Source organism: Euprymna scolopes, chromosome 14 (assembly GCF_053919585.1).
Source record: "Euprymna scolopes isolate OS-2025 chromosome 14, ASM5391958v1, whole genome shotgun sequence".
Classification (NCBI taxonomy): domain Eukaryota; kingdom Metazoa; phylum Mollusca; class Cephalopoda; order Sepiida; family Sepiolidae; genus Euprymna; species Euprymna scolopes.
Window position 1 is genome coordinate 87,530,388 of NC_136495.1, and position 15,943 is coordinate 87,546,330.

The following is a 15,943-nucleotide window of genomic DNA, read 5'->3' on the forward strand; positions in this document are numbered from 1 at the left end:
GAAACTGAAGGGAATTCCTTTACATTTACAAGTTTTCGCACTGTATAAACTAACCATAACCCAACAACATTGCACAAGAAGGAATAAAAAACCTTGTGTACTCCTGCTCCCAGCTATCCATGTTACAATTTGGATTTCCTGGAATTTTCCAAACTTCTTTTACTTCTTTACACTGCTACTACTTCAGTATTTTTTTTTAAATTCACATCATTTATTTACTTTGATAATCCTCTAGCATTGCTGCGACTATCCTCCCACAACTTCATTTGATTTGCCTTCTTTTTTTTACTATCTAAATCATTCAATTATCAGAGTTTTTGCATTATATAAATTTTCATTTCAGCACCAGTATTGAATTATGATCGCATATCGGTCAAGGGAGATAACTCAGTATATTTTGAGTTGTCTGTCTCTTCCATTTGTGTTTACTTTTTCAGTTTGTGTTTTGAGTTTCATTCTGTACACTCGAGAATAAAGTCTCATCATCCCTTCAAACAGTTTCGTGTGACATACTTATTTACTGGCGTGGTGGCAGCAGTTTATTTACACTCATTCGCTATTCCGAAGATGTATAAAAAAAAAAAAAAGATTTTTCCTAAATAAGGAGTATATTATACCCACCAACTAATTAGGCGACCGCCTGTAGGGATTATCTTGACGAGACTGGACTATCTATTATCCATATATACAAGTTCAAGTTTATCTCACTCAGTATGTCTGCATGCATCCCCAAGCAGTGGTACCTGGGAAATAATGAGACTATCTCTTCCTTTGAGGCATGGAGAAATGACCTTGTATATTGTCTGTCTCTTGATAGCAACTATGCATCATTCCTTGAGACAAGCGGGAAAAAGAAGTCACGCGCTCATCCACACAGGGGTTTCACAAATGATGGTATGGAAATACCTGATGTGAACAGACTCATTGCTATCCAAAAAATAATATTGTGGAGATGATGTTGGGACAGGTGGCAAATTACTGCCCCATATCGCGGAGTGTCATTGTTAAGAACTTAACATCATTAACAAATGTTTGGCAAAACATAAGACAACATTATAGCTTCCAGACTAGCGGCTCTCACTTCCTGGACTTTGATTCCATTAGGCTTGAACCGGATGTGTTATTTCAGAGATTTGCAGCCTTCATTGACGACTCTTTACTAAACAGACACCAATATACGCCATCATGACAGTATTCCCACAGAAGATGAAAGAGTCACCCCCTACATTAGAGAATCTAATAGTCCTCACTTGGTTGCACCTACTTCATCCAGCCCTCTCTAAATTAGTCAAGCAACGTTATGGGACAGAGTTGAGATCCCGCACATTGGCATCAATCAAGCCAGAGATCTCCCTGGCATTGGATTCTCTATTTGAGGAGTTGGGAAATCTGTGAGCCAGACATTTACTACTCCACTTCGATATACTAGGAAGCCTCAACCAAAGAAGACTTGTCCACTGTGTAATCAGGTTAAGAAACCCGACACAAACTATTTTTTAAGTGAATGCATCTACCTTCCTGAATCAAACCATAGATATATGACCAAGGCTTGCCAGGTCCTTCATATTTTTGACAATGAGGGACCAACTTGTCCAGAGACCTTAAGCAACTTACATAAAGAGAATGAAAATATGACAACCTCAAGGCAAGTGAAAACCAAACAATCCCCTTACACCGACATGTTCTCAAATCATCATCCGGTACGGATTGTTGTGGACAGTGTGCTACTGGGAATATGATTCGACACTCAACAGCCAAGCGCCGAAGCGCTAAAATCACAAAAACTTCCCAGTCCGCCAGACAAGCAGACGGATCCTCCCCGCTCAATGTGGTTGGAGAGACCAAGCTTAGTCTAGAGAGAGGGGACACAATGTGCTTCTTTGAGGGACTGGTTATTGAGGAACTTAATACCAAGATACTTGGCGGTGTCCCATTCACGTACAGTAATGACCTGTCAGTGAGACCCGCTAGGTTTGAGATATGGATAGGCGACACACAATTCAGGTATGGCTCTACTACATTCCCTCCTGATACAAGACTGGTCAGACATGCTCATGTTCTACGTGCCCCACCCCAACAAACCACAGTGTGGTCTGGCAAGTACTTGGAACTCTCCATGCTCGGTGATAAGGATAATGAACTTGCCATTGAGCCTTGTTGGAATTCAAGCCACATAGTATCAAGGAGTGTAGGAGGAAAAGTGCGTTTTGTCAACAACACCAGTAAACCACAACAAATACGTAGACGACAATACATTTGCCATGCTATATCCACGTTCACTCCAACATCTTCTGGCATGGCGAGTATCTACCCAATTTTAAGCAAGCACCAAGATAACATTGCTTCCTGTATGGTGATCGACCCTGATCATCTCGCTCTCCTCACTGATAGCAAGCCCTGTGTTCAAGCCTATAAAAAGCTCTGCCGAGGCTAGTTCTCAACCATCCACAGATTAATGTCGTTCTTATCAACTGTCTGCTGTTTCCAGGCTTCTGTCCAACATCTTGCCGGCAGAGTGAACTTGCCTGCTGATTTTGCCAGCCATAATGCTCCTGGGGGCAGGCATCCAACATGTCAGGTCTGCTCCTTATGGTACAGGAGGAGGTTGCAGTGTTTAGGACTTCCTTTGTGGAGATAGTTATGGACCTCCTGTATACCAGCCGTCCCGCATGGAAAGAAATTCAAAATAAGTGCTCAGACCTTAGAAAAACACAGGCACACCTGATGCAGAGAACTCACCCAACAAAACGACTTAATAACATTAATCTTCTCCCACAACGGGATTCAATTATTGTCCCGCGACATGCCTTACTGACAGCGCTGCATATTAAGCTGGGACACCCTACCAAACACCAGATGCAACAGGTAGTGAGCCAGTATTTCTATGCCTTGGACCTGGCTGAAGCCATGAAGAAAATTGTTTCCTCATATTACCATTGCACTCCATTGAGCAGATCCCCACTCGTAGCTGTTCCTCAGTCCTGTGAGGACACCCTGAATACGCTTGGCTTAGGTTCGCTGCTAATATCATCAAGAGAAATAGACAACCAATTCTTGTCTTACGGGAGTACATTAGTTCTTATACTGTTGTACTCTTTATTCCAAATGAGCAAAGGGACACATTGTGGGAGGCTATTCTAAAGACCTGTCTGCCCATCATTAATCCACCTGTTATTGTAAGTCAGACTCCACCTCCAGCTTCAAATCCTTTCAAAATAATTGGTTTCTGCTCACTCTTCATATCTTAATAGAGATAGGTAAACCTAAAAACCTCAATCATAACCCTGTTGCTGAAAAGGCCCTTCAAGATGTCCAGCAAGAGCTCCTCAAGTTGGACCCAGCTGCTTCGCAGATCTCTACAGTCTCGCTCTTTGTAGCATGTTGAATATTGAACTGTAGGTTTGGATCACTAGGATTGTCCCCCAGAGAAATCTTGTATCACAGGGACCAGTTTACAAACAAACACATCCGCTTCAATGATATGGATCTTACAGAAGAGTAGCATCGTAGATGCAAGCCCAACCATGTTTACAGTGAGCTGTCTAAGGCTCCCAACCACTCGTGTGGAGGTGAATGTCGGAGACATTGTGTACCTTCACAGTGACCTATCTAAGAATAAAGGACGTGAGCGATAGTTTCATCCAAGCAAGATGAGTGGATGTACATTCAAAGTTTTGCCGGCTTCCAGCTCAAGGCTTGTACATACAAGGTTCACAAAGATGATTGCTTCAGGGTTCTCATCCAGGTAAGAGCCCAAGGACTAGAACATCCAGATGACAGTGATGAGGACGATGGTGACCTGGCCTTGCATACCAAGCCTGCCATTCCTGAGATAGGCGTATGAGCAGCATAGCCAGTGACAAGACGTAGTCAGCCAACCACCTATTGTGACTAAAAAGATTCCAGTCGATTCCTTCCACAGAACAGACAACACACCCCATCTCATGGAACGTCGATACTCATCCCCCCAGAAGTAGGGCGAAACCATCCTACCTGAAAAATTGTTACTAATCTTTGTGACCGGCTCTATGAGGCCTTATCTTGAGAAAAGAGAAAAGGAAGAAGGAAAAAAAGGTGTCACGCCAGTATTGAATTATGATCGCATATCGGTCAAGGGAGATAACTCAGAATATTTTTAGTTGTCGTCTGTCTCTTCCATTTGTGTTTACTTTTCAGTTTGTGTTTTGAGTTTCGTTCTGTACGCTTGAGAATAAAATCTTTTTGTTCCTTCAAACATGTGATATACTGCCGCAGAAAAGAGTTTTTTTTGGAAATTTTTTTTATTTTCATTTCCCGTCTTGACATTGTTATTTACTAGAATCATCTTTACTAATGAATAGAAATATTTTCAAATTCTTGAAAGAAACATTGAATTTATAAATTAAGTAGACAATATAAGAGACTATCATGATAAGGAAGAGGAACTGCAAAATAGTGTGTGTATCATCTTTCTTTTAAAACTCCTCTCTGTTGCAACTGAAAAAAAAAAATTAAGTGATTACTGCATATATAAAATAAAATAGTGAATAAAATAAGCACTCCAATGATGTTAATTTAGTGTTTCTTTATATTATATTTTAATACTTAAAAATCAAAAAAAAAAAAAAAAAAAAAAAACAGACAACAAAAAAAAACGTTTTTGAATTTAGAAATTTCATGTTACAACATTTCAATTAAAATATGCAAGTACTTGAATTCCTACTAAACACTATTCTTGAGTATCTAATGTCTCTCTGTGCAGGGGTTTTATCAGGGCAACTTGGCATGAGGATACTATTCATGTGATATACTATTATTTACTGGTGCAGAAAAGTTGGGGTTTTTTTTGTTTTTTTCTTTAATTTCTCGTCTTGACAAAGTAAATCCTGACTAAATATTCAAAAGCACATAATATTCACGGCTCAAATAAGATCTCAGTATGGCTAACCAACACTGGTTTTTATAAGGAATAGTGCACCTTTTCCAAGCGATGTTACATCAAGTAACAGCACAAAGCTAGATACTCTACTAGATCAGAATCGAGTAAGACCAAAATAAACACAAGAAAGATATACTATAACGTATTTAAATGGTCAATTGCAGAGAGGGAAATAATGTTTTTTACTAACTCATTGTTTGAGAGGTAAATGAAAACTTTAACAGAATATTTGAATATCTATGTATCTCATATAGGTATCAAGTGGAAGGAAGGGAATCCCCTTGATTTCTGAGAACTTTGAAGTAAAATGAAACTAAGTTCAATATTGAAATTTCACAGGTTATTTAAAATGAGAAGACTAGTTTTACTGGAATTTGATATTTATTGCTATAACCAAGTTAACAAAGAATATTGTGAAATTGATAAAGTATATAATTAAGTTTCATATAGATATATGAAATCATTTTTAATTGTGCTCATCAAAATGTTTTGTTGAATTTTGAATAAAAAGTGAAAAAAAAAGCGTAATGTAAATACTAATGCAAACAACATACTGTGTAAAGTAATAATAATAGTAACGGCCACATTTTAGTATTGCTATGTTCGCTTTCCTTTTTTCTCTTTTTGAATAAATATTAATATTTTAAAAACTTTGCTCTAGTGCAAGAATTCTCTACATTAGAGCAAAGTTTTCAAAATATTGTTAATATTTATTCATGTAAATGTAGTCATCGTTTTAGAATTTAATTTTTTTTAATCAAAATTTTTTCATAAATATAAAATGTTTATTCTCTTAAAAAAAAAAAAAAAAATGCTTACTTTACATGCTTCTTTTGTTTTACATAGGAGTGACCACTTATCCAGGCCCGGAGGCCACTTGAGGATAGGATTATTTTGTGTACAGAAGTCAATGAGACAATATCGTAGTAATCATTAGTAGTGGAAATTCGGTAAATTGGATTACTTAAGGGACGACTCATCAAGAATTTGTTTATGTTGGACTTGAAGACTAAATTCTAGTCAGTTGGAAAGCAGGTAAATGGAAGCGAGTTCCACCAGCAAAGAAGCTTTGTTCATGGAATCTAAATTTAGGTTTAGGCACAGATAAAAAGTGAGGGAAATTATTGATAGTGGTTTTAGCTAAACAAGTGTTTTTCGTGAAAGTTTTGCTTAAAAGAATTCCATCTCATTTTTATTTATTTTGGAAAATATTTCTTTAAATTAAAAATTTAAATTAAAGGTTCCTATTCTCTATTTGATGACTGAAGATCCTTCTGATCATGATTTGTTGAATATGGAACAGGAACATTTGAGTCACAGGTCATCTATAATCTATTTTAATGAATGACGCCATAAAGGATTTTCCTGGTGTCTTCAATCAACTGAATAATTAAAATGGTTATGAATAAACTCACACTATAGCAGTTTTAAAAACTTTAAAATTTAAATATCTCCATTTATTGGCTTAAGGTGAAAAAATAAAATCTGATTGCATAATCAGAAAGAGCACATAATTTTACATGAGAGTATCATGTTTAATAAGAACTCCAAAAATAAATAAATAGTGGAGAAATTATTGGATTTCTTGAAAGAAAAATGCCCAAAGAAAAACAAAATGGCACCCTAAATTCTTATAACTTTTGAGCCACTAATGGTATTTGCAGGATTTAAATGATTAGAGCTTTTTTTTTTTTTTTTGCACAACCTTTTCCACCAAAATTGATAAAATAAAGATTAACTTAAAAGAAAAATATCAATTATCAGTTTTATGGATGTGCCCTGTATAGTTTTGACTTTAAGTTGGACACAAACAATTTTGCTTTATATAATGGAAGATAACTTGCAATAAGCCAACAATCGGCATAGAAACAAAATGTTTCAAAAATAATCTTATTAATTAAATAAACATCTCCAAAATATTAAAATAGAATTCAGTAAATTATGACTTAAGATTTTCAAAACAGTATTTTTTACAATTGCATCTATTCTGATTATGACATTTTCGGGTTTGATAGAGAAGTTGAGATAAAATGTCATTTGGAACTTCACGTTCTTTAATTAAATGTCAAAAATAAAACAAGAAAATAAAACTGAACCTTACAGGTGGACGAAACAGTTCCAAAACTGCAATCCTTCCATAAATAGCCACTTCTTTGACAGGACGTAATCCTTCAGGTGTAACAACATAAATTTCCATGCGATTATTCTTGGCTATAATCAAATTTAAATCCTGAGAAGATGTGAAATTTCCTGAAATAAAAATACAATGAAGACTTTCATTCACATGACAAGGTCACAAAAAATAAAAAAAATAGGCACAACTTTTTGGTCAGATTTTTTAGCATAATCATAATAAAACTGAATTTTTAGCATAATCTGAATTTGAAAATTATAGAATACTTTTAGAAACAAAAAAATCTAAATCATTCTATTATAAAGAACTATAAAAATTGAAAATTAGTAGCAATTATTAAAATAGATATCAAAATGCAAATATTACAGTGAAAACTATCACATTCTTTTTTAAGTTAGATTTAATACATGAACAAACAAATTAAAAAAGAATTTTTTTTTTTAATTTGAACTTACGCATATATAGTAATAATGACTATTTTTTTTAAAACATTGACTATTTTTCTCATTCTGGCAAATCTACTTTTGAAATTCCCATTCTTGGGTAGGATTACTTAATCCTTCAGGCATCTTTTACAATAGTGGTTCTAAACCTATGTTGATGACATGGACATCTAAAACTATACCAATATTCTTAATATAAATACTTAACATTTTCTTTCATTTGTATAATGGAGATAAAATATTTGTTAGCAAAACTTGGAATATGATTTTAAAGAAATATATAATGATAAATGGCATTAGTCATTCTATTAACATCATGTTCTTTTGAAACAATATTCTAACTTTTGATTAAAAATAAAATCACCACTACAACAAGGATGATTGTATTCACAGCTTCAGTAAAACTTTTATTGTGATGAGAACTAGTTGTAATTATAGTTTTATCCACTTCCTCAATATAGTTGAATACTTTAACTCATTAAGACAATTTTTACATTTTGCATATCAGAAGAAATCTTATTTCTAAACTATTGTGCAGATAACAAACTATTTTATGTGGGTTTTGTTGTGACTAATTTGACAAGATGCTTTATTTATCTTCTCCTATCATATAAATCTCAAACATCTGTTAGTATGCATGTTTGTATGTCTCGTTAAAACTTTCAACACACGACCAACACTGGCAAAATTGCTATCATTTGAAAGCCTAGTCTCTTGGCTGACAAATATCCAAAAATTAGCCAAAAACATTAATTCTTTCATTGTCAACTGGGCCGTTTTTTTTACAAGGAGAGGTCACTTATTTCGTAAACATTTTTGCAAAGTTATCATATGCCTTGTTATGACTAATCTCAATTTTAACAGCGAGTACTCACTATTTACATTTTTTTAGGGGGTTGGTTAATTTTTTTTTTGTTTGAAACATTTTTAGGGCTCCAATGATCAATAGCCTTACCATAAAACCTCTCCACACCCAGGCAATGCCGAGTATCCTCACTAGTATATAATAAAATAACAACTTTTCCCCTCTACAAAAAAAGACAATATAGCTTTGAAACCACAGACGACAAAAAGATTCAATATGCTCACATAAGCTGCCTATATCTGATGCAAGTTTTCCGGATATTATGCTTCTCTTTTAACCAGTATCATATCTTATAGAAATTCCAGTAAAATTCACTCTCTCAAACAATACACATATACAGGGATAGCATAATATTTACTCTCTGAAATACCTTCTGTTATCCCTCCCCATCTGACCACCTCTCCAAAATATGTGATTCTACCTTTATAGACAATTGCATGTGAACAACTTGAAAAACTTTAATAAAAGATAAACAAAAATTATTTTAGAATTTAATGTAAAATGATTTCTCATTTTGAATCATTCGAGCGTTTTAGGGCCCTTTTCCTATGCTAGATAAATCTTGGGTGTTTTTTTTTTGTTTGTTTGTTTTCTAAAAGGTGATTATGCGTGGTTTTAAGAGGGTCTTTGTGCAATTGAGAAGGTAGGGAGGTTGCCACTCTGACTTTGGGTTAATGATAGGGCTAAGGAAAATTATGTGTGAACATACTGAAGACTTGATAGAAACAAAACAAAAACAATTTTAGAATTTAGAGTGGGGGTTGGTTTCACATAAATGTAAAATAATTCACCATTTCAAGACGATCCTAGCGTTTTAGAAAAGTTGACCAATTTATTTGGGGGGGGGGGGATTAATCATGTGCACTTTTCTTTAAACGTTTTTTATGCTTTTTTTTTACATTTATATGAGCTCACAGAGGAAGTTTGTTTAGTAGATAGCTTTGCCACTTGTACTTAGCGTTATTGTTAAGGCTAAAGGTTTTAGGAGGAGGCTTGCCACTCGTACATAGGATTAGACATAGAATTAAGCAAGTTTTTTTTTTTTAAGAGGGTGTTTGATACCCATAGTGAAACTTTACAAGAATTATGACAAACAGACAAAAATAAATGTTATTTAAAAAAGTGACGTCCCTCTAACAGAAAACATGATGCTTGGAAAAATATCAAGTATTTAAATTCTATTTAAATATAAAAAGAAACAAGTTTTTGCTAAAGCTGACAAATTGTTAAAAATTTTGAATTAATGTTATTTTGATTTTTAATTACATTTCATGTCTTTTCCTACCATTGTTGTTTAACTGAGCACCTCCTACAAATATTTAAATATTGATTATTATTATTTTTTTTTTTTTAATAATCGGGTAGATTAGTTTCCATTCGATAATAATTCAATGAAAACATTTTTTAAGGGACGAAAATTAGAAGTGTGTTACCGTTCGTAATCGTACACGTGAACCAAAACATCATATTTCACATTTTTGCTTGTTAAAATATTTTAAAATTTACTACTACCCAATTTTTTTAAATATTTGCATGGTTGATAACAAAATAGCTCTAACTAAACATGTAAGAATTTTTTTTATAACCAGATTTTCAATTTAAAAAAAAATCGATTTGGAATAAAAATAAACAACAAAAACAAATGTCTGTTTACGCCATGTTATCGCTGCTGCTGCTGAGTGCTACGGTCACTGATACTACAGAAGTCGTGATTGAAATTCATAACGATTTTTTCGGATATTATTTTTTTAAATTGCTACGTACCACTAGAGAAAACACTGTCCAATCATCTTTTTAATGAATAAACATAGTAAAACGATTGTTTATTTAATAGTGAGTGTCCGAAGAAAATTTTTTTTCAAAAATTTCAATACTCATCATTTTAAAATCTTTTTTTTAACACAACAAAAAAACGAATGGTCAAATGAATTTCGGACACTCGAAATTATTAAAAATGACATCTCTTTTGGCTAATTTCCAAATTTCATTAAAAAATTCTTAACAAAAATACGGTACGAATGTTTAGAAATCGGGGGGGGGGGGGGGGGTTTACAAAATCTTACCAAAAATGCCGTTTTATGATGTTCACATTTTTATCACTTTATTTGCTTAAAACTCTAAAAATATATAATGTATGTTATTATTTACTAATTCATTTGAAAGTATATTCATTTCTGAACAAAACGGTGGTATTTTGAAGACTTAAAGTGCTTTGGTTTTTAAAACATGACTATTTTAACAGAAACCCCTTGAAATCTATGATTATCTAAAGCATTTTAACGGCCATGTGTATTGCTACTTTCTCTTCACACACATAGTAATACCTTGCTACAAACAACCGTTGGATTATTTCATTTTATTTGTTACTTTCTCTTTTTACCATACCTCATTTTCCATGAAAATAATGACCTGCCCCTTTACAATCATCACCTGAATTTTTAAGTGATTTCATTGGTTGTTTCCTTACATTCTGTTAATTCCTTATTCTCTCGCTGTTCCACGATTTTTGAACAGTTACATAGTGTCTCATCTGATTTCAAAGATGACATCAGTGTAACCAAAATATTTACACTTTTTTTGCCTAATCAATTTACCTACACCCAAGTTTTATACCAACGCTCACACACTTTCTTTAATGTCATCACACTTTCTTCTAGCATTACATTCATCCATTCAGATTACAACACAATCATCAATTAGCTGCTTCTTGCATCCTTATACTATGCAATTACAGCATTAACTATTTACATTTCGATATATGTAACTAGTACAGTTGTAAACAATAAACTCATTTATACAAGACTAATTACACACTGATATACCTACATGGTCTGCATGTTTTTTCCCTATAACAAATACAATATTTTGTTCAGTAACAATGACTATCACATTTACAGTTGTTGCTCAGAAGTACATTTTATGATATTAATACCTTCATTATTCAATGTTTTATTTGTTTTCAATGGTCGCCATTCTTAATATGGGGAGGGGGTGTCTTCTATTGGTTGGAGCTTGCATCATCTGTCTTATGTAATAAGTAAACAAATGGAGACAACAGAAAAGTATTAGATAAAACGTGAAGGTTTTTCTATCATAAAAATTGCTAGCGACATATTTAACTGACATGCGTTCTCACTCTACCTGATGAACCCTATCAGCTTTTTAAGGTAATTCTTTCTTTGGTTCTATAGACCACGTTGACCTTTTTCTTTTATTTTCATACATTTATACCTTGCAACAGCTAACATAACATTAGTCAACCGTTTTTCTTAAATATCTGAAGTAAAAAAAATATTGCATAAGCATAAACTCATTTTAAAACAAGATCTTAATGGCGTTAATTTCTTAAAATGTTTTTGGAAACAAAAATACTTGGGAAACAATGGCACCCTTCATAAGATATAGTTCCTCCATTAATACTTAAATAAATCTATCCTTATATTTAAGTTAATTGCCCCCTAAAACACCAACAATCGGTTTGAAACAACAGTGGCTGCTACTCCCAGCCATTAACATGAAGGTCTTAATATCATAAAAATTATTGCTGGTGACATATTTAATGGTGATATTTGTTCTTACCTTACCCAAATATATATATATATATATATATAAATAAATCAACTTTTTAACGATAATACTTCCTTTGGTCCTCTAAGCCATATTGTCCCCCCATTACTACAGCTTACATTAGATATTAAATAGTCAATAGTTTTTCTTGCATGTCCTATGTAATTAGTGTAGAGAATGAACTTATTTGAACACGAGATCATCATTAAACAATAACTCAACGTTTGTTTGTTTTCTTAAACACAAATACAGATAACAACGCATCATTTATAATGCAGTTCCTCCATTTTTCATTATATGAATTGATCCTTATATTCACATCAAGACCTAAAACAGCAATAATTGGTTCGAAAAAGCATCGCCTGCCATTGTCAAACACTGCTCAATAGTAACCGTAATCACTTGAAATTCACTATCCTCATCTTTACTTTCAAACAATTTCATTTATAAAATGGTCCAATGGAGGTCGATACTGGTCATGGCCAACAGTGAACACTGCGAACAGACACTGAAAGTTGGGAAAGGCAGCCAGTGTCCACTAGTAAACGGGAGCAAATGCAAGCAACCGTCTCCAAACAGCACTAACCACCACTGATTATCTCTCATTGAAGGCAGTCAGTGGATGCCAGTGCTCAAAAGACAATTTCAGTTTGAAGTAGTCAAATGAAGGTTGATACTGATCATGGTCACCACTAACTGCCAGTTGCAAAAGTAGCCAATGCCTACCAGTAATCTAGCCAAACCAACACTACTCGCCAGTAACCCCCAGTGCTGACAATGGCATTCAGTAGCTTCCACTAACAGCAACTGCCAGACAATGCCCGATTGTGAAAGCAAGATGATTTCATTTGGGACACAGACCCTATTTCCAAGGGCTGACTTTCAACGGGCAATGCCAGTTCACAGGTCTTGCTAATTACTTATAAATTTATTTATATATATATATATATATATATATATATATATATATATACTAGCATGAGTGCCTGGCATTACCTGGGTATTTGGAGGTGTATGTTGAGCAAAAAAAAAAAAAAAAACGGTCATTTTTTTTTTAACTTTGACCCCTATTATGACCCCTCAAAATTTATTGTTTTGGACTCAAATCAAGTTATTAAGTCAGATCCATGTCCAAGGAACCTATATCTAAAATTTCAAGTGTTTAGATCCAAAATTGTCGGAGGAGTTTGGTAGAGTTCTCAAAGGTCAAATCGTTGAACTTTGATCCCTTAATCGCCAAATTTCTGGCCGAAAACCAATCACAGATTTTCCCAAAATCTCAGTTCCCTGTATATCAAATTTGGAGTCTGTAGACTAAAAATTGACAGAACTATTGCATAGGGAAATGTACACAGACAGATACACAGACACGTTCACTTTTATAGATATATATTTTTGTTTTACAAATCTATCTATCTATATATGTGTACATAAATATATATGGAAACAATTTTGTGTTTACTATAAACTTTTTTTCGCAAATATTATGCAAGTATAAATTATGTAGAATATATAGAATGTCTGCATTAATATAATTACACGTAATAGTTAACTAAAGATGATTATCCCATTAAAAAACCGAAGCAACTAATAGGGAATTAATTAAAATAAATGCCTAAAAGAATATGCAAATTAGCTAGATCGTTTGCAAGTGAATGCAATTCCACAACCAAGATATAAGAAAATTGTATTTTCTTTTTAAATAAATAGAAAAGAGGGTTTTTAATATGAATATCGATACACACAAAAGAAAAACGAATTTATAGGAGCTCCTTCCTTCAGGGAGACTAGCCGCCCTCCTCACCAAACAAGTCTGGTGGGGGAACCAGTTTGGTCGCCGGTGACCCGACCATGAGGCAGGTAGTACTGGGTTACATGGTACCAGTAGCATATGACATGACCTGACTATAAAACAAGACCTTTCACAGGGCGAATGAACCCCTTTTCGGGGTCAACGGCCAACTAGCATCACGTGTGTTTGTGTGTATGTATACTTGTATATATATATATATATATATATATATATACTAGCGTTGCTGTGGCTCAAATTGGTGCAATGGAAAAAGTTCCAAAATGAGAAAAAAAGCATGTTTCTTATAGGTTTAATTTTCCATGTTGCATGGGTACACAGTTTTTGTTGTTCCATTTTCTTAGCTGATATAGAGATTTTCCGGTTTGGTGACTCTTGAATACGTAATATAAATTATCCATGTGAAAAAACAGTCAGTGTGTAACTGTAAGGCCCACAATTGTAAAGATTGTTCCCTGTGCTTTGTTGATGGTTATTGCAAATGACAATAAAATTGGAAAGTTCAATTTCTTAAAGTGTAATGATGCATCCGGTGGAATCATAGGAATGCATGGAATGAAGATATATTCATCTGTGAAAGGTCCTGTTAAGATTGTTGTTTCTATGATATTGTTCGTTAATTTTTTTTTACTGCAAGCTATGTGCCATTGCAAAGCTTGGATTGGTTCATATTTCACAACATGATAATTAGTACACCAAATTTCAGTTGCAATACATGTGGTGGCATCCCTGGCAAATATAGCTGTTGGATAATTAACCACTTTATCTGCTTTCACAACAGTGTCGATGGATTTGTATTTGACTACCTCACTTGAAATTTTACATTGAATAATAGCGTTAAGTTCATGGGAATCTTTGTATTGACCTGCAAGAATAGCTCATTCACTCAGTCAAATGGAATTCTTATAATTTGAATATCTGCAAAAACCTTTTAAACTAACTATTCTTTTGATGAAATGAAATTACAGAAGTTAAAAGTCAAAGAATTTTGCCCTTAACTCTGATCAGCTGGCACTTTTTCGTACCCAATTTCCCACAAGTGATGCAAAAGTTTGTTTTTGTGCGGATCGAACAGTCTGCAACTGGATATGCATATTTTGAGTTAAGTTTAATGTCTTCACATGGAACAAAAAAGTAGAGTATTTGAGGCAAGCATTTATTTCATCTGCTGGTGTTGATTGAAGAATAACAGGTAACATTTGTCTGAAATCTCCTGCAAGCAATATTACTGCATTCCCAAATGGTCCGACATTGCCACGCAAATCTTGCAAGGATCGACCAAGAGCCTCAAGTGATTTTTTGCGTACCATTGTGCATTCATCCTAAACAATAAGTTTGCATTTCTGCAATATTTTTACCCATATTGGATGTTTTGGAGATGTTGAACATGAGATTTTTGAAAAATTGAATGTTTTAAAGTAGAATAAATAATTCTTCTACTTGGCAGCAAGGTCGCAGGTATTCCTCATGCAGCAAGGGCTAAGGCTATGTCATTTTGTTACCAAATGGCTGCCAAAATCAATTTAATTAGAAAGGTTTTACCAGTTACTTCTGGTGCTGTTCAAGGTAGCAGTAATTTCCAAATAACTTCTATTCTCACAGTCAGTAAATTAGGTGACTAAAATAGGATTTATCCATGTTTTGACAATGCCTTATTCACTGTAATTAATTTAGGAGACTAAAATAGGATGAGGGATTAGAGATGGACAGATAGAGAGGAAGATATATAGATAGAAAAGAGAAAGTGAGAGGAAAATAGAGAAAGAGAAGGAGATAGAGAGATAAAGGGATTGATAGATAAACAGAGAGAGGGGGAGAGTTAGAAACAGAGAGGGATGAGACAGAGGAAAGGAGAGAGATAGAGGGAGTTAGAGAGAGAAAGGGGCTCAAAGAGAGATGGAGAGGGTGATATAGAGAGAAAGATAGATTGAGAGAGGGAAAGGGAGAGATCGATAGAGAGAGATATTGAGAGGAAGAGAGAGGGGGAGAGAAACAGAAGGTGAACTACACTTCACCGTTTTTTTCCACGTTCAGTAGAGAAGAAATCTTTCGAGACTGAGGCAATTTTAATGTTTTGTTATTATCCAGAGTACCCCTTTTTTGGGGGGAGGGGGGGGCTAGATTTTCCTCACATTAGAAACCAACCGGGTTATCTGTACTTTCACTTAACAAATTAATAAAAGAAAAACATATTGTAAAATTTGAA

General features: G+C 34.1%; 1 protein-coding gene across 2 annotated transcripts in view; it reads right to left on the reverse strand.

Annotated features, from left to right (window-relative positions):
* Positions 1-15,943, reverse strand: part of LOC145293147 (DNA damage-binding protein 1-like) — a 273,779-nt gene that overhangs the window by 217,679 nt on the left and 40,157 nt on the right. For both annotated transcript variants that reach the window (XM_080139570.1, XM_080139572.1), the window contains exon 2: positions 7,020-7,168. In XM_080139570.1, the coding sequence (XP_079995696.1) occupies positions 7,020-7,168 (149 nt within the window). The remainder of the gene's footprint in view (positions 1-7,019; positions 7,169-15,943) is intronic.